A 16,935-nucleotide genomic window follows, 5' to 3' on the forward strand; every position below is an offset into this window, starting at 1 on the left:
GGGTGTCGGAGATAGAGGTAGGCTATCTGGTATGCACTCGATTTCTGACAGCCTGATCGGATCAAATGCCTCTGCCCAATACTTTTTCAGCTCTTGTGTGATTCGTGTTGTCAGACATGCTTCGCGTGGCTGCATTGCACTTTATTAAAATTACAAATCCATTTTTAAAACTGAAATGAAGAACTACTTCATTTTGAGTTAAGAGTCAAGATATGCTCTGTCCTCCGCTAAGTTTGCATCCGGAACAATAAAAAAGGGGCGTTCCGGCCGAAGACTTGCATAACTCCTTCACAAATAACGGGTAGTTTGCATAACTAACGGCCCGGATATCAGATCTCCCGTTGTGGGGCCCCGCATAAAAAACCGGCGCATGTTCCATTAGCTTCGGAGTCGAGATCATCTCCGATATCCTGCTTGTTTGTTTGTTGATTGGCTGTTTTGCTTTCTTTTTCTTATCCGCGGTTGGTTTCGCATATGGGGGGCCTGCCTGTTGGTGGCTTGCACGTTTGTTTGCTAGAGGTAATGAACGGTTAGCTTTGTATAAATTAGTAGATTATCTTTTCTCTCTCCCTCTTCTTCTGCACACCTTTGTTTTACCAACTCTTTACTACCTAATCATGGCTGAAAACAATTCTTCAAAGGATCTTCCCATGGAGGATATTCGTCCTGGAAGTCAGCAAACACTTACCACCTCGGATAATGAGAGTGGTACTGTCAAGGTACAAGATGAAGAAAAAGCTACCAAGGAACAAGACATCGTTCAGCCACACGGTCCCAACGCTGTTGGTTGGGATGGGCCTGATGATCCCAACAATCCCATGAACTGGCCCGCCAAGAAGAAATGGTCTTGCATTGGAGCTTTATCCCTCATGTCTCTTCTAACGTAAGTCGACGCCACATTCTATATGCTCCTTTGCTAACTGACACGCTTAGACCACTCGTACGTACCGAACCGAAGCAACACAACACAGTACATCTCTAACTTAGCTAGGGCTCTTCCATGTTCGCACCAGGTGTCCCAGACATTATGCGCGAGTTCGAAACCTCCAACCGCAACGTCGCCACCTTTGTCGTCTCCGTATACGTCCTCGGTTTCGCCTTTGGCCCCTTGGTCGCCGCACCGCTCAGCGAAATCTACGGTCGAGCCATTATCTTCAACATATCCAACGTCCTCTTCCTCATCATGACCATCGTCACAGCCTTGAGCCAGAACATGCCCATGCTTATCATCTTTCGCTTCCTGATGGGCTTCTGTGGCTCCGCGCCCATCACCAACGGCAGTGGAACCATCTCAGATATCTTTCCTGTACAGGAGCGAGGTAAGGCGATGGCTGTCTGGGCTATGGGACCTTTACTTGGGCCATGTATTGGACCTCTTGCTGGTGGATACATGGTCGAGGCTATTGGTTGGCGATGGGTGTTCTGGCTCATTGCTATTCTTGTGAGTTTGACAACCCTGGTAAAACGAGTCTCTTGCTAATGACATTACAGGCTGGCGTCCTTGGCTTCATTTCTTACTTCTTTGCACCAGAGACATATGCAACTATCCTCCTCCGCAAAAAGGCAAACAAGCTCAGGAAAGAGACCGGTAACCAAGACTTATACTCCGTCCTTGACACCGTTGGTGTCACAGCCAAGCAACGCTTCCGCGGCGCCATCATCCGACCCATGAAGCTTCTCCTGACCCACCCCCCTGTTTTCATCCTCTCCCTCTACGTCGCCGTCGTCTACGGCGTTTTGTATCTCATGTTCAGTACCTTTACCTTTGTGTTCGCCAAGCAGTACGGCTTCGGCACAGGAACGGTTGGTCTAGCCTACCTCCCTACCGGTATCGGTATGTTGTTTGGAACGATGGTCTTTGGAGTCTTGACAGATGTTGTCGTCAAGAAGAAGATTGCCCAGAACGGCAAGACTTTGCCTGAGGATCGATTGCCGATCTGGATGACGGTGCCTACTGGCTTACTCATTGTTGCGTCGTTGTTTTGGTATGGTTGGTCAACCCAGGAGCACACTCATTGGATCGTGCCTATGATAGGCGTTTCACTGTTCTGCTTTGGTCTTATGGGTATTATGGTAAGTCACAGCCTTCAACTAAGTCTATCAGTATCACTGCTAACAATGATAGATGTGTCTGCAAACATACCTCGTCGACGCCTACATCTCATACGCAGCCTCAGTAGTCGCAGCACAGACTGTCTTTCGATGTCTCGCTGGCGCTCTGCTTCCTCTTGCTGGTTTGTCCATGTATGATGAAATTGGTCTCGGCTGGGGGAACAGTATACTGGCGTTCTTGGCTCTGGTGCTTGTACCAGTACCAGCTATCTTTCACTTGTATGGGCCTAAGATCCGATCCAAGGTTCCCAAAAACCTTGAGTAGATCTGTTGCCGCCTAGTTGGGAGTTTGTGGTAGATAGATGGGGGCTGGCGTTGAAAATATGCAATACACGACTGGGTAGTATTTTTCTTTCAATCATTTGTTGCTTCGTCAACAACCGCTTTGTGATATAATAGTTTTAATTAAACAGGTAGTAGATACCTATCCACTGGAAAGTCTTGTAAGTGTCTAACTAGCGACCAAGGTAATCCCGTGATGGAAACGAAGATTTATGAGGCCAAGCTGGATGTTCATTGGTACAGGCGATCTCGAGACCACAGCCGTGTCTTAAAGGACCCATGATTTATATAACTCTAAACATATTCGACTTGACACCTCTCTTGAGTCCTTCCGCTTTTCCACCCTCATACTCCACCCCAGCGCCACCACCCTCTCCCGACAGAGACTCGAGTTTCTCCCTCAGTTCCTGGTCCAACTCTGCGCTCGTCTTCTTACGAGCGACTGTTTTGGTTGCGTCTGTCATCATTGGTGTGGGCTCCGTCTGTGTTGATTGAGGTTGGTTTGTAGGTTGAGATTTTGCCGTGTTTGATACAGCTCGAAGAGAAGTGGCTTGGATTCTTCTGCTAGGGACGGTTGCCCTCAGGCTCATCGTGAAAAGAGCGCGCTTCATTTGTATTGCTGAGTTCAAGTTTTTTTGACTGGATGAAATTAAATGAAGAAAGAGATTGTTGCTGGTGGTTAATATTAGGATTTATGCTGACTAAGTCTTGTACGTCATTGGACGATGGTATCGTGACAGCATCATTAAGTCATTCGCGTTGTGATGGCTTCATTTGATGATTGCGATATGATCGAGACTTTTGAGAACCGACTATATCTGCAATAATATTTATTACCTTGTCCATTATTCGTAGTGATTGCTGGCCTTCCCTTAGCCCTCACTTCAGAACCGTTTATAACCCGAACTCTTTACCATCAAAAATACTTTTAGCTCGCCTGTTTAGGAAACCTTCAAAAGCCAGCCGTCAGACTCAGTCTCTCCCTTCGCATTTACACCACCCCACATCAAGACTCCCTTGCCGTCCAAACACTCATCCGCCCCAAAGAATCCTCTCGGTCCAGGATGAACCTTTCCAGCCTCCTGCGTCATCTCCGCCGGCGCAATCTCAAGCTCGTGCCAGCTAAAAGCACCAGTTTGGACACCAGGAATCACACCTCGAATGGCATCCTTCACACGCGTAGCACTGTATTCATCCGAGGGTAGCTGTAGTGACCACATATCGGAGTAAAAAGGGTGGTCTTCTGTGTAGGACTCGTCTGCGGATGCTAACTCGGCGTCCTGGCGGCTGCCAAGGAGGTAGAGAAGGTATCGGCGGCCGTGTCCTGTGGTAGCGGCAATCAAGGCGCCGCCTACACGTGGTCGAGGACCAGGGACAATAGGGTTAGAGGGGAAGTCGACCGTTGTCCACTCGGGGAGTTGGTCAAGTGACTCGTCCTGGATGAAACCAGTCTTGATGTAGTGAACTGATCCATGAATGTCCGACTCGGCGCTGATGGAGTATAGAGTACCTTCGACGAACTGTGAAGCGAGAGGTGCAGCCGGCGCATCTGGTAGAACGTGCCATAGACGGGTTGTGAAGTCAAAAAGCCAGGTACCTGTCGATCTCTGCTCGTTCTCATAGCCGCCATGTAGAATTAGGTTGTCCTTTTTAGCATCATAGAAGATTTGGTGACTGTGTCTGGACTGAGGCGCTTTTCCAGCTGCCTCTATCGCCGACCATCGAGCCGCTTTGGGCTCCCATTCCCAGAGTGTGAATTCGTCGTCTGCTTCATGGCCCTCCTCATTCTGTCCGCCAAAGACGATGAGGGTATCGCGACGCGCACATGCTGCATGGTTGATTCGTGGAGGCGGGATGTGCCCTTCGTCGCCTACAGCTGGATAGCACGCATACTCGCCTTGACCCTGGACTTGGTTACCTCCTGGAATAGCGACCGCATGGACATCGTTGTTACATAGTTTGCCGTTGTCCTTCTTGCCGCCAAAGATGTAGGCTTTGCCATTGATGACTGTTACTGAGTGATGAGAACGAGCAAGAGAGAGGCTGAAGTCAAGTCAGTACTGAACAAAGTCAATGGGCTGGGACAACTAACGAGTCATCCTCTTCTGGAGTTCTAGCAATCTGGGTCAAGACTGCCGTGAGTGGCTGTGTAGGCTTTGCGACTGTTGCTGCTGCGCCAACCTGGAGGCCAGTTGAGATGACTTGCTCTACAGCAAGGGCACCTGCTGCAACTTCTGCCATTGTGTCTTTTATCGGGTGTAGTTCGAGATGAGAGTTTGTTTATTCTTAAACTCCAATAAAGAAAGGGTGAAGGGCGAGGCTTTGAAGTGAAGCTGACAGTGATAAATAAGACATGACGTAAGGCCGGGAGCGGGCCTTCATGACGTAACTGAACTGGTATTGGAATGTGAAACAACCGAGATAAGAATTAATTAATTAATGTTTACTGACAGGTCAGACTTAATTAATCTAGCATTAATTCTCTGATCGGAATCGGCTGTTACAGATAAGAAGCTTGTCTATTTGGATGCAAATCTGGGCTAATGCTAGCAACATACCATTTAACGATTGACGTCAGGACTATAAATCGCGTCGCGTCGCGTCGTACCAACCAAAAGATTCACTAATAGAAACATCAGCAGCATGTGATACAAACAGTTTTGATAGAAGCAGCGCAAAGTGGCTGTGATGTGTAGAATTATATAATATCAAGGTCAAGCTGGCATAAGTATAGCCAACCCACAGGTCCAACGTCTATATGATCTAATGATGTAATAATATATACTCGAATCATTCATTCATACTTATTAACGCATTTCACTTATTTGTTGCGAACCTCCCACTCGTAGACGGCCATCATGTAAGGTCCGTGACCGCGGGTGTCGTTGGGAACAACAGGAACCTCGGTGTAGTACTGCAAACTGTTAGTAAAGGTTCCAACTCATATATCCATAAGAGTAAAACTTACCTCGAAAGAAGCATCACTGTTAAGAGATCCAACCTCGACAGTACCCTCCCAGGTCAGAGTGCCGTTCTTGTGCTTGGTAACAAAGTCACGGTAAAGACGCTTGTAAGCTTGCTTAGCGGGCTTGGTGTAGGTCTTCTCGTCGAGGAGACCACGGCGAAGACCAGCCAACCATCCGTAGGTGAACATGGCGGAAGCAGAGCTCTCAATGTAGTTACCCTCAACACCCTCGTACTCCTTGTTCATGACGAGTTCCCAAAGGTGGCTCTCGTGGCCTTGAGCGCGGAGAAGAGCAGAAGCGAGGTCCTTGTAGTAAGTTCGGAGACGCTTGTAGCCGGGGTGAGACTTGGGGAAGACGTCGAGAACCTCGATGAGGGACCAGAAGTACCAGCCAACAGCGCGGCTCCAGACGATGGGAGAGGCACCAGTCTCGGGGTCGGCCCAGACAGCAATCTTGCTCTCGTCAAATCCGTGTACGGGAAGACCGGTCTCCTTGTCGATGGTGACCTCCTGGATCTTGTCCCACTGGAGGACAATGTCGTCCCAGGCGGTGGTGTTCTTAGCATCAAACTCCTTGGTCCAGACAGCGTAGAAGCTATCAGCCATAAAGATACCGTCGAGCCACATCTGGTCGGGGTAAGTGGGCTCGCGGTGCCAGAAACCGCCAGTGGGAGTTCTGGGGTGCTGGTTTATCCTGTCACGGATAAAGTCGGCAGCCTGCTTGTACTTCTCCTCGCCGGTGCGCTTGTACCACCAGATCAGGTTCATTCCGATGCGGTAGTTGTCAAGCGAGTGCTTCGACATGTCGTAGTTGATGATGGTTCCGTTGTCAGCGACAACGAGATCCATCTGGCCACGGTACCAGTCAACCAGGGTCTGGTTCTTGGTCAACTCAATGGCAGCTTCGTAACCCTCAAAGACGACAGCACGGCCGTACCAGTAAGGCCGCTGAGTCTCGTGGTTGTTGCGGATCCAAGAGTCAGCGAGGTTTGCCAGGAGGTTGTTGGCGAGAGCCATGTTGGCCGAGGCCAAGGCGAGGCAGACAGACTGGAACTTCATGACGAGAGATGAGGAGGAAGAACGAGTGTGAAGGAGTTGTCGACTCGAGATCGATAGTCTAAACTCTCGAGTGAGATTTCAGTGGGAATATTAAAGTATTTATTCATTTCGATCGAGTTGTCATGGCGTGAGTTCGATCCACTCTGACCCGTGTTGGTCATTTTAGATTATAGACGATGCTGTCTCCATGATGAGTTGATAACCAGCCAATAACAGAATAAGCTCAAATCGCAAAGAATGCTTTGCCACTTTTTATAGCGCACCATCACCGTCTTGGGTAGCATCGCCGCAAGGGCAGTCCTGGCCTGGAGGAATACGTCCACCAAGCGGATTGTTTCAGTTAGAGCAGGGGACCCTAGGATCTGCATGAAGTGGATGTCGACCCCCTACCTTAGCGGCGGTTGAATTTGAACGCCAACCAACGTTAATGCGAAGGTTCTCTTTTCTCAGAAAGGACCATGTCTTCCGTTGCTGCAGATGTTGCTGGTATAGGGGTGCTGCACAGCCCTTGGCTGTCACACTTTCATCTGATGTTGGGAACAGATCTTGCCATATTGGACGATCTTATGGTTCTTATCGGCTTCTAGAGCTAAATTAGGTATTCGTCTCGTCTCTATCTCTTAGGCCTTGCAATCCTTAACCAACAAGCGAGCGGTCGGACACACGGAGTTGATGACATTTATTACTGCATTTAATCCACCTATTAGGTTACATCCTTCGCTAATATTAAGCTTCTATGGACTCTAATCTGATCAAGTCCCTCTTTCTAATCCACATCCCGACATCCCGTCTACCAATCCAACTTTGCCCGTGACTTCCGTCAGTCCTTACAGATCATGACGAGCATACTTACTCTTGTGCCTGATCCACTCACCGTACTTGAACAGTAAGAAAGGAATAGGAATAAAAGCAATGGAAATGAAGGCCAACGTAGAACTGGCCCAGCCAACGCCGAGGTTCTTGTACATGGCCGATGCGAATAGTGGCTGTGCTTGTTAGCTTTTGCAGATACCCTCGTAATTGATAACACTTACAAATCCAGCACCAAATGCACTTCTGAAGAAGTCGTTGCCAGCAAGAACCGAAGCGGCATATTCGGGATAAGCGTCGCTGAGGTAGTTCAAGACAGAGTTGAACAACAAGAATGCTCCAATGGAGAACCAACCCGTGCCAATGATGGGAACAATCCAGTGAATGCTAGCACGTGAAGACCACCCAAACCAGAAAAGGCAGATAGGAATTGCAAAAGCACCAACAAAAGATGGTGGCAATCTCCACTCAGGCTTGAGTTCTCCATTCTCGTTGAACTTTGGCTCAATGTACTTGTGCTGATACCACACAAACGGCGGCAAGACAATAAACACAGCAATCAAAATACCTAGATAAGCAAGGCCTTGGATACCCAGAGAGAAGCCATAAGTCTCGCCAAAGACAATAGGGAACGACTCAAACCAGATGTACAGTAGACCGTAGATGAGAGCAATGTAGAGGTTGAGCACAAACACAATCGGCTCACCCAAACTCAACTGGAATGGCCGTACCAAAGTCATCAGTGCAACGTCCTTCATGGACATGTCTTGCGTGGCCAACTCAGCCTCACACACAAGCTTGTCGTTGCCGGTGAGCTTTCGCAGGCGACGACTTCGGCGGTACAGGATGTTTGCAGAGGATGTCTCGGGGAGGAAGAAAAAGAAGAGAACAAGAGAGAAGCCAGATAACCACATCAGTTCCCAGATAGTCCAGGTCCATCCTTTCTTTTCGGCTGCGAAACCTCCGACGAGAGGGCCGAGGGTAGGGCCACAGATAGCTCCGACACCCCAGACAGCAATGCCGTAGGTTCTCTTGGCTGGGCTGTACATGTCACCAATGGATGCTCCACCCGTTGCAAGCGACGGTGATCCGATAAAGCCAGTAATGAATCGGAAGGCAAGAAGCATACCAAAGTTGGTTGCTAGGGCAGTGGGGACTTGGAGAACGACGAACAATGCCAGAGTGATGATGTATACGGGGTTTCGGCCGATCTGGGGGATCTCAGAGAGTGGAGACCAGACCATAGGACCGAGACCATATCCAGCGACGAAGAGAGTGAGGCCAAGAGTGGCAGCAACTTGAGAGACACCAAAGACTTGCATCACATCTTGGATGCCGGCTGTGTAGATGGCGGAGCCGATGTAGACGGAGAAGGTGAGGAGGCAGATCTCGAAGGTAACGAAGAATCTCTTGATGCGTGACCAGTTCCTGGGGTTCTGTACCTGTTAGTACACTATAATATAGGATAGAAAGAAGGCTTACCTCTGGGTCATCGGGGCCATACCAATCCACGACATGGACATCCTTTCCTTTTTCCTTATCAACGATCCTCCCAATTGGCTCATTCACTGTCCTCCCTTCGCCTGAAGACACAGCCGTGTCGGAGGAAGAAGACCTAGTCTGTGATCTCCTGCTCTGTCGTTCGCCATCGTCCTCAGGAGCTTCTGTTTGACCATGTCTGGCCATGTTGGCCGACTTTTCGGCGTGGACGTATTTCTTCCATAGCGATGGATCTTCTTCTTCGGGATATTTGAAGACCTTGCCGCCTGTCAGAAGACGAAGGATATGGCTGAAGATGGTGTCTCGAATCAAGTCCTTCATTTTGTATGCCAAGGGTACCTAATGAAGTGAGCCTTGCATGAGAAGCCAAGAGCTGAATTGGGACACGAGGCGTCTATTCTATAGTGAATGGGAAAGGTGTACTGCGTGTGTCGTCATGATCATCGTGTCATAGAAAGATGCAGTAGTAAAAGGATCGATGATCGCCAAAATGGGTCCAGCCTTTTGTTCTATTCTCCTGGTCAAGTGTTAGTTAGGAGTGGAAACTTCGGATGTAGGAACATCGCTGGAAACAACGGGGATCGATCATCGTTGGCAGATCTAGATCGGGCTGAGCTGTGCATGTCCAACGCTACAAGTCTAACCAATGGAGTAATAGGCGCTTATAGTAGTTTTCTCGAAGCAGTTTGGCTTGGCATGGTAGGGAGCTGTTACGATGGAGTCGTAGTGGAGTTTTGGGCCGTTTTGGTGAGGTCATGGATATTTTTGAGATATGACGCCCATGACTTTTTGAGTACGACGTAGTCAGTCTTTTAGCTTGTCGGCCAATTAATTATTGCGCTTCAGATAAAGGGGTCCTTTTCAGCCTTGCATGACTCTGTTGTTATGTTATGTGCGATTGAGACGGTAGTTTCCAATCTGATAGGGGTTAGAGGGTGGCATAGTAACATAGGACGGCTCTTGGTGTTGTTGAAGTGGCAGACAGGGAAAGGATAATTATTCAATATCACAAATTTAGATCTAAACCTTCAGTTGATACTTTTGAGCAAGTCAATTCAACGTGATTAATGACCGAATCCGTTGGCAAAACTAATGGCCGCGTTCCTGGAAGATCCAATGTCTCACAGGGGAAATGGCTGACGTGAGCCACCCTCCATCCGCAGCGGAATAGCAAGTGGCTTACATGTAGAGAAACTAAGCACAACATGAGGCTAATTTTATTGTAACAATCTATTGGCTAATTGATATGTATCCTTCCTATTCTGGATGCTATGATCAGCCGCTTTTGCAGTCTATTTTTCGCATTCCAGACGGCTATCAAAATGCACAACTCAGAGTCAGAATGTCGGACTGGCGGACTGGCGGACTTTTATTCCCACAACTCCGCCTATACAACAATGCGTTTATATAGCCACGTTAATACACTTTCCATTCTCTACCAAATATTCTTATTCATCAACCCATCTCATCATCATGAAAATCCTCTTTATCGGCGCGTCAGGTTCTATCGGAGGCGAAGCTCTTCGTCAATGCCTAGCTCATCCACAAGTTACTTCAATCGTATGCTTTGTGCGCCGCTCGCTCCCATCCGACGTTTCAAACAACCCAAAACTCCAAACTGTCATGATCAAAGACTTTTCTGTCTGGCCAGAAGATGTCCTACTCCCTCATGTTGACGCCGCTGCCATGATTTGGTACGTCTCTTGCAGGACTCAACTTGTACTTATAACTAACACGACTACCAAGTGCTATGGGCTCATACCGGGGAAACGTAAGAGTAGACATGGAATACCCTCTTGCTTTCCAATCCACATTTGCGCCTCTTCTAGAGAAGCAACCAAAAAGACCGCGATTCCGCTTCATCCACCTCAGCGGCAAGTTTGTGATTCAAGACCAAGACGCAAAGCTATGGGTCAACGACTACCCTCGCAAATTAAAGGTACAATTCCTTCTAAACTATATATCACATCATATCTAATCATGGTTGTCATCCAGGGTCTATGTGAAGTCCTGTCCAGAGAATTGGCAGAGGAGCACGCATCTGTCTGGCGAGCCTTGGTGCTTCGACCAGGTGGTGTGATTACGCAAAAATTGATGATTCCAGGTATGATTGCAAGGGCGATATTAGGCGATGATTGGGCAGTGTTGAATCGAGAGCTGGGTGCGTATTTTACGTATTTGGCTGTCAGTGAAGAGAGTGAACCTGAGGGGACATTCTTGATCGAGAATAGGCGTATCGTTGAGGGTGGAAGGAAGTTTTTGAAACGTCAAGCATCGAGTTAGATGAGCTGGTTTCAGAAGTGTTTTTAGCTATGTGGTTAGTTACCAAATAATTCGCATTTTAGAGTTTACGATGGCAATGATGAGGTTTCGATATATCCTCTCAACAGCCTCTAGCATAGTAATGTTTATCCAGGTTTTGATAAGATGGTATTGGGGTGTTTTTTAATAAATAAACAACTAAAAGACATATTCCTATATGTGGCAGTATATATCCCAAGGTCTAATCAGAGGTAGCCGTTACTCCCATGAGCCCAACTCGACATGTCATAAACTAAAGCAACCATACAACACGCTTTCATAGGTGGTAATCATCGGGTCGGGTAACTCTCGTACCCCTTCTCTCCCAAACACCATCGATCTTCATATCCCTTGCGCCACTGCATCACATTATTAGTTTCATCGTTCAAATCGAAGGAAGGGTCTTCTTACTCATCTCTCCACATAATAATTGGTTCAGTCTGCCCCTTTGGAGGATTTCTAAACACCATGTTCTTGGTCTATCACATATCAGTCAGCAAGTACTCCTTATAATCATCTTAGGTCTACTCACCAATCCAAGCGAAAGATGGATTGCTGGAGGATCAACTGTAATCTCGTTCGTAGGCTTTCCACCCTGAACCACGGCTGCGATGTTCTGTGCCACCACATGTGCTTGTGCGGCTCCTGGTCGTGCTGCTTTGTGGGCTCCGCTGTCGGCAATATCGCCGCACGCATAAAGATTTGAGTAAGCTGGATCAGCGAACTGTAGGGTTGGCGAGACTTTGATAAAGCCGTTGGCCTCATTGAGAATCTTGTGTCCAGGAGTGGGTTGCAAATTTTGAAGGAACTGGCTGTTGGGGGTTTGTCCAGTTGCTGGGACGACGAGGTTTGTCTGTATCTTGCGGCCGTCCTTCAACTCCAGCTCAAATTCGGAACCATCTGTTGGGAAGCCTTCTGCAGGGATAGATGCACGAGTGCCAGTAATGACGCTGTAGTGGCTATCAGTAATTGACGTACGAGAAGAGATAGAGCGCCAACTTACTTTACGCCAAGCTCTTGTAGTCGGTCACGGATGATGGCATCCATCTTGGGGTGATAGAGCTGCATGAGTCGATCTCTTGAGTGAACCAGAGTAACCTTCTTCTCAGGATAAACCTCTCCCAGGTCAGTAGCCATCTGAACGCCCACCGCTCCGCCACCAACAATGACGATCGACTTGGCGTTCTTGATGCCCTGCTGATATGTCTTGAAGTAATCGACAGAAGTCTTTTTATCGTCATGCTGCATGTTGCTCGGAGCCTGAAGTCGAGTTCCAGTTGCGACAACGGCGTAGTCGAATGGAATTTCTGTTGAGCCCTGCCATGGTCGGTCAAGTGTGACTTGGTTCTTCTGCAGAGAGACTACTCTGGCATTCACTATGGCGTGGTTTGCGGAGTTTGGTAGAGTTGAAAAAAAGCCGTTGTAAGGAATGAAGGCTTTGTGTTCGTATTCTGGGACAATGGCGAACCGAGGCTAGCAGAGTTAGTTGGTCGAGATTGGCTTATGGCAGTGTGTTACTCACAAAGGCGAATAGATGATGGAAGTGGCTATGCGGTTCTATCAATAGGACCTAGAAGTATGTTAGTACTCAGACTCTTAACAACAATGTTCTATAGACATACTCGATGAGTAACTGGGAGAAGCGCAGCGAGTTCTTTCACAGCAGCCTAAGAATCATTAGTCTTGGTGTCTAATGGCAGTCGGCGTTAACTTACAAGCCCAACGAAGGAGCCGCCGACAACAATAACATTCTTGAAACCAGCAGTCATATTGGCAGGTAGAGAAAATGAGATATGAGATTATAGAAAACAAGATCTGGTTGACGATGGATTGATTTACGGGGTCTTTTTAAGTGCCGCCATCTTATCAATCTAATGCGAGTCGTCATCCGGGTGTTCGCTTTGCCGGATATCCGAACTGCACTCCCGAGATCGGGGACCCCTCTGGGTCGGCAACTCGGGTCGGCATCTTGTCACAAAAGAGCGAGTCACGGTAAATTAATCTGAAAATGCCGGTAAGTAGCAATTCATGACTAAAACTGAATAATGGGAGTTTGCCTCTTTTTATTTTAGGCCAGCAACATTTTGCGTAACGATTGCGTTGCTACGTTTACGTAGGGACGCGCAATGTAGCATTTCTAGTCCGTGGCACATCCTAGCTGCCATAGGTGGTAGCGAACGGTAACATAAACGTTCGTAAACTGCTCAGGTGGGTCACTGAACGCACTCGCTAGCCTAACGTGCCGTAGACAAGAGAAACAACACTCATACTCATACAGAGACTACACAGCATATGATTCACAGTACTTCTATAATAAAAATGATTGTTGCTTTATATATATTGTTTGACCCGCTATTAGTTTACTTCTGTTGTTATGCAATCCTAATGTGTTTGTTGCTTGGTGACTTACATTACACTCTCTAGGTTTATTTTAGCTGTAGCTTACAGTGACTGTTTACGGTGACACCGTTAACAACAGTTCATCAGTAATGAAGGGCCCTGAACAACCTACACAGCATTGACCTAATAGTCAAAAGAATACAAGTAAATTTAATGATTGCCTCGTGAAATACCGCTAAACATAGTTGTCACCAAGCTACCAAGCTATCGAGAGCCATTAATAAAATATCTACCCTAGAATACCTACGCTCATGTTCACGGGGGCACCTTCCGTCTTCATCTCAATCAGACGTAGGTTCAGCACGTGGGGTAGACTAGCCAATCATATCGTAAGGCTTAGCGTGTAGGATCCGGAGATTGTGGAGCCGCACCAATTAAACCAAACAGTTCCTTACATGGCGGGTCGGCGAATTAAATTTAACGGAGAAGGCACTGAGTTCAGTAAGCTCAGCCTTGCTAATGCCCTTAAGTGCGTGGTACGTCAGCGGAGAGCCAAGGCCATATTGCCGTATTTTCGACCCCTAAGCCTCCTAGCCTAGCCTAGGACCTAGGTAAGGCACATACGCGGGTGGGTTGTCTTTTTTGACAGCTGAATGCGCTTCTTTCTCCTCTCTTTTTTTTTCTTCAACTCTCCTCAATTCGAACCAGCAATGAAGTCATGCGACCTTCTCACGCAAACATTGGCTTCTGGCTGATATGGTTCATCGCTCTGCTATGGAGCTACCGAAACGGCTACGATGACCCCTCATCCTTCTTCTACAAGAGCCGCATCGCCTTCAACCGTCGCTTCTCCGCTACCCGCGAAGCTCAGGTCGACGAGTACCTCGAACGAGAAATCTACCCCGTCAAGCATAAACAGCGCACCGAAGTCCAGGTCGAGAATGAGTTCCTCTGCATTGGAATCCCGAGCATCAATCGCACCTCGTCCGCCTTTCTCGCGCACACGGTCGGTAGCCTGGTCGACACCCTGACCCCGAATGAGCGCAATCAGGTACACATTGTGGTACTACTCGCCGACAAAGATCCCACGAAGCACTTTGCCTACGGAAAGGATTGGCTATTTGGGCTTGCGGACGATGTACTCGTTTACTCCAACGACAGCTCCGCAGCGAAAGCCGGACCAGACCTCGACTACACAGTCCTCCAGCACGACATCCGCGGAATGGGGCGTAGCGACGACCGAGTCGAGAATATCCGTCTAGACCACTCCGTTCTTTTCGAAGCCTGCCGAGACCGAGACCCGACGTACTTTGCCCTCATCGAGGACGACATAATAGCCGCGCCAGACTGGTTCAGGCGCTTCAAAAAGGGCGTGATGGAAGTTGAGCAACACGCGACGGATGCGCATCACGATTGGATGTACCTCCGCTTGTTCTACTCGGAGATCTTGATGGGCTGGAACAACGAGGAGGTCGTCGACTACCTAAAAGTTGTAGTCCTAGGCTACACAGGTCTTATCGGATGTCTCCTCCTCGCTCTGCGCTGTCGTCGCCGTCGCCACGCAGGATCCTTTGCGTCCAAGGACTTTGCGCAAACAGTCGCATTACTCCTCGGTCTCTGGATCCCTGCCTGTCTCGCGCTAGCCTTTGTAACGGGGCGCATCTCGTTGCACCGCCTCTTTACGCCGTCGCACACGGTGCGCGAGATGCCACGTTACGGGTGTTGCGCGCAGGGTCTTGTGTTTCCAAACCACCACTTGCAGGCTCTACAGGACTTTTTACGCGAGCCACCGTACCAGTTCCCAGGCGACATGATTATGGAAGACTTTGCGCGCGACCACGGACTGACGAAGTGGGCTCTTGATCCGAGCGTGATGCAGCACGTTGGACTTGTGGAGTCTTCTGATGGGCCTAGGAGGGCTGAAGTGTGGAACTTTAGTTTCGAGAGGTTACGGGATGCGCGTACTTGACAGCGCGACATGGTGCACCACGACACAGCCTACTAAACGCTGTACATAATGCGACAAATAGAGCGACCGCATATACAAAATAGACTTACGGAAATATGATACCAGTGTTTAGATTAGCTCTTTACGAAAATATACACGTTCAAATCCTTCGTCTGTCCGTCTCTCAGTCTCTACAAAGCCCATCTTGGGATACAATGCCAAATTCTCCACCATAACCACGTTTGTGTATAATGTTAGGGCGTTGCGCCCATGTTGTTTTGCAAAGTCTTCCGCGTAACGCATCAATACTTTGCCGTATCCACGGCCTTGGGCTTGCGAGTCAATGACGACGTTGTCAATCTGAACTATATCCGCGTTGTCTGCGTGGTAAAGGATTAGCGCGCCGACTATTTCTTTGTCGGTTGGCCGTAGGACGAAGATTGAATGGTCTGGCGACGCGAGAAGGGATTGGTAGTCTGTCGTCATTGGGGCTGGGGGTTTGTTCATCCGTGGAATGTATTTCGCGTAGGCTTTATGGATGATAGATTGGATGTAAGGTACATCGCCTACCTCGGCTCGTTGGAGTGAGAGGCCTGGTGAAATGAAGGGAGGGTCGTCCATTGTAGAACAGCAACGACTGTGACTGGCATAAATCCGATTAGGCTTCCAAATATTGGAACTATTGAATCGTGATAAGATTACAGGTAAAATTAAAGTTGATAGCTGGTATAGTTAATTAGACAACCAAGTTTAAAACCCACACCAGCATGATGTCCTATGAGTCAGTTGTTAAGCCGGTACGGTAATAGTAAGGGAATAAATAGTTGACATCCAGTTAAACGAAGGCGTTCCACGTAGAACACTGGGAGCGAGATTGCCTTTGTCGCTTTGCTAAAATGATTGAACTAGGATATTGGTCATCTTGATCTTGGTCGATCTATGCGGGTGGCTTCAGCCCAATAAGCCGCGTTCGTAGGTCCAGCTCGTGAATGATATCACGACTGTATAGTGATGCGATCATAGATGTGTCGTCACCAACTATAAAACAACAAACATTTTCTTATTTGCTCTTCAATATCCTATCCCTCACATCTTACTACATCAAACAAATACTTTGTCCATATTTATCCATCACCAACATCATGGACAAGCCCACCACCAATCTGACTGGCACGGTCCCCAAGGCCATGGACGAGCAAGGAACCATCGGCAAGCAATTCACAGGTAGGCAAGAATTTCGTTATTGTTCGTGACATTAATTGACGAGACTCATGTGTAGAGCAAGGAGCTATTGGAGGTACTGCGCAAAAGATTGGAGGCCCCCTTGCCAAGGATGGTGCGATTGGCAAACAATTCACCACAGAGGGAAGCATCGGAGGAACAGTCCAGGAGAACATGGGAGGAGAGAAGAAGGCTTGATACATTAATGGACTTGTTAATCTATTCAGTCACATTACTCCAATCAAACAAATTAATAGCCATAATGCCTGCATCCCTGTACGTACTGCCGAATAGAGCAAAGCTCAACCATGGTTATGTAAACGGTATTTTGTTTCCTCTGTTGTGTGTGCCACACACAATATCGTGACATCGTCCATCATTGTGACGTCTATACCAG

General features: G+C 48.1%; 10 protein-coding genes across 10 annotated transcripts; 4 read left to right on the forward strand and 6 right to left on the reverse strand.

The window, feature by feature from the left end:
- Positions 1-617: 617 nt before the first annotated feature.
- On the forward strand, positions 618-2,377 carry FGSG_02869 (uncharacterized protein; the record flags this gene model as incomplete). Its single annotated transcript, XM_011324635.1, has 5 exons — positions 618-883; positions 934-940; positions 992-1,441; positions 1,492-2,073; positions 2,126-2,377. 5 exons carry the CDS (start codon positions 618-620, stop codon positions 2,375-2,377), a joined length of 1,557 nt encoding a protein of 518 aa, XP_011322937.1.
- Positions 2,378-2,606: 229 nt separating this feature from the next.
- Positions 2,607-3,005, reverse strand: FGSG_02868 (uncharacterized protein; the record flags this gene model as incomplete). The annotated part of the gene is made up of 1 exon (XM_011324636.1): positions 2,607-3,005. The coding sequence occupies one exon, from the start codon at positions 3,003-3,005 to the stop codon at positions 2,679-2,681; it is 327 nt and encodes a 108-aa protein (XP_011322938.1). The 3' UTR covers positions 2,607-2,678.
- A 330-nt stretch (positions 3,006-3,335) lies between these two features.
- FGSG_02867 (uncharacterized protein) lies at positions 3,336-4,635 on the reverse strand (the record flags this gene model as incomplete). Its single annotated transcript, XM_011324637.1, has 2 exons — positions 3,336-4,437; positions 4,487-4,635. The coding sequence occupies 2 exons, from the start codon at positions 4,633-4,635 to the stop codon at positions 3,336-3,338; spliced, it is 1,251 nt and encodes a 416-aa protein (XP_011322939.1).
- Positions 4,636-5,215: 580 nt separating this feature from the next.
- On the reverse strand, positions 5,216-6,418 carry FGSG_02866 (uncharacterized protein; the record flags this gene model as incomplete). Its single annotated transcript, XM_011324638.1, has 2 exons — positions 5,216-5,308; positions 5,363-6,418. The coding sequence occupies 2 exons, from the start codon at positions 6,416-6,418 to the stop codon at positions 5,216-5,218; spliced, it is 1,149 nt and encodes a 382-aa protein (XP_011322940.1).
- Positions 6,419-7,245: 827 nt separating this feature from the next.
- On the reverse strand, positions 7,246-9,049 carry FGSG_02865 (uncharacterized protein; the record flags this gene model as incomplete). Its single annotated transcript, XM_011324639.1, has 3 exons — positions 7,246-7,404; positions 7,453-8,670; positions 8,711-9,049. The coding sequence occupies 3 exons, from the start codon at positions 9,047-9,049 to the stop codon at positions 7,246-7,248; spliced, it is 1,716 nt and encodes a 571-aa protein (XP_011322941.1).
- Positions 9,050-10,201: 1,152 nt separating this feature from the next.
- On the forward strand, positions 10,202-11,011 carry FGSG_02864 (uncharacterized protein; the record flags this gene model as incomplete). Its single annotated transcript, XM_011324640.1, has 3 exons — positions 10,202-10,422; positions 10,475-10,667; positions 10,724-11,011. 3 exons carry the CDS (start codon positions 10,202-10,204, stop codon positions 11,009-11,011), a joined length of 702 nt encoding a protein of 233 aa, XP_011322942.1.
- Positions 11,012-11,175: 164 nt separating this feature from the next.
- FGSG_02863 (uncharacterized protein) lies at positions 11,176-12,798 on the reverse strand (the record flags this gene model as incomplete). Its single annotated transcript, XM_011324641.1, has 7 exons — positions 11,176-11,388; positions 11,441-11,508; positions 11,562-11,979; positions 12,033-12,502; positions 12,552-12,599; positions 12,652-12,696; positions 12,745-12,798. 7 exons carry the CDS (start codon positions 12,796-12,798, stop codon positions 11,307-11,309), a joined length of 1,185 nt encoding a protein of 394 aa, XP_011322943.1. The 3' UTR covers positions 11,176-11,306.
- A 1,243-nt stretch (positions 12,799-14,041) lies between these two features.
- Positions 14,042-15,338, forward strand: FGSG_02862 (uncharacterized protein; the record flags this gene model as incomplete). Its single annotated transcript, XM_011324642.1, has 1 exon — positions 14,042-15,338. Exon 1 carries the CDS (start codon positions 14,088-14,090, stop codon positions 15,336-15,338), a length of 1,251 nt encoding a protein of 416 aa, XP_011322944.1. The 5' UTR covers positions 14,042-14,087.
- Positions 15,339-15,425: 87 nt separating this feature from the next.
- FGSG_12562 (uncharacterized protein) lies at positions 15,426-15,938 on the reverse strand (the record flags this gene model as incomplete). The annotated part of the gene is made up of 1 exon (XM_011324643.1): positions 15,426-15,938. The coding sequence occupies one exon, from the start codon at positions 15,936-15,938 to the stop codon at positions 15,447-15,449; it is 492 nt and encodes a 163-aa protein (XP_011322945.1). The 3' UTR covers positions 15,426-15,446.
- Positions 15,939-16,405: 467 nt separating this feature from the next.
- FGSG_02861 (uncharacterized protein) lies at positions 16,406-16,797 on the forward strand. Its single transcript, XM_011324644.1, has 2 exons — positions 16,406-16,541; positions 16,597-16,797. The coding sequence occupies exons 1-2, from the start codon at positions 16,460-16,462 to the stop codon at positions 16,734-16,736; spliced, it is 222 nt and encodes a 73-aa protein (XP_011322946.1). The 5' UTR covers positions 16,406-16,459; the 3' UTR covers positions 16,737-16,797.
- The last annotated feature ends 138 nt before the right edge of the window (positions 16,798-16,935 follow it).

The sequence above is a fragment of the Fusarium graminearum genome, chromosome 2, assembly GCF_000240135.3.
Source record: "Fusarium graminearum PH-1 chromosome 2, whole genome shotgun sequence".
NCBI classification, from domain to species: Eukaryota; Fungi; Ascomycota; class Sordariomycetes; order Hypocreales; family Nectriaceae; genus Fusarium; species Fusarium graminearum.

Coding starts and splice junctions, on each gene's coding strand:
- FGSG_02861 (XM_011324644.1), top strand. CDS start 16,460: ATGGACAAGCCCACCACCAATCTGACTGGCACGGTCCCCAAGGCCATG. Junction 16,542..16,596: donor CATCGGCAAGCAATTCACAG/GTAGGCAAGAAT, acceptor ACTCATGTGTAG/AGCAAGGAGCTATTGGAGGT.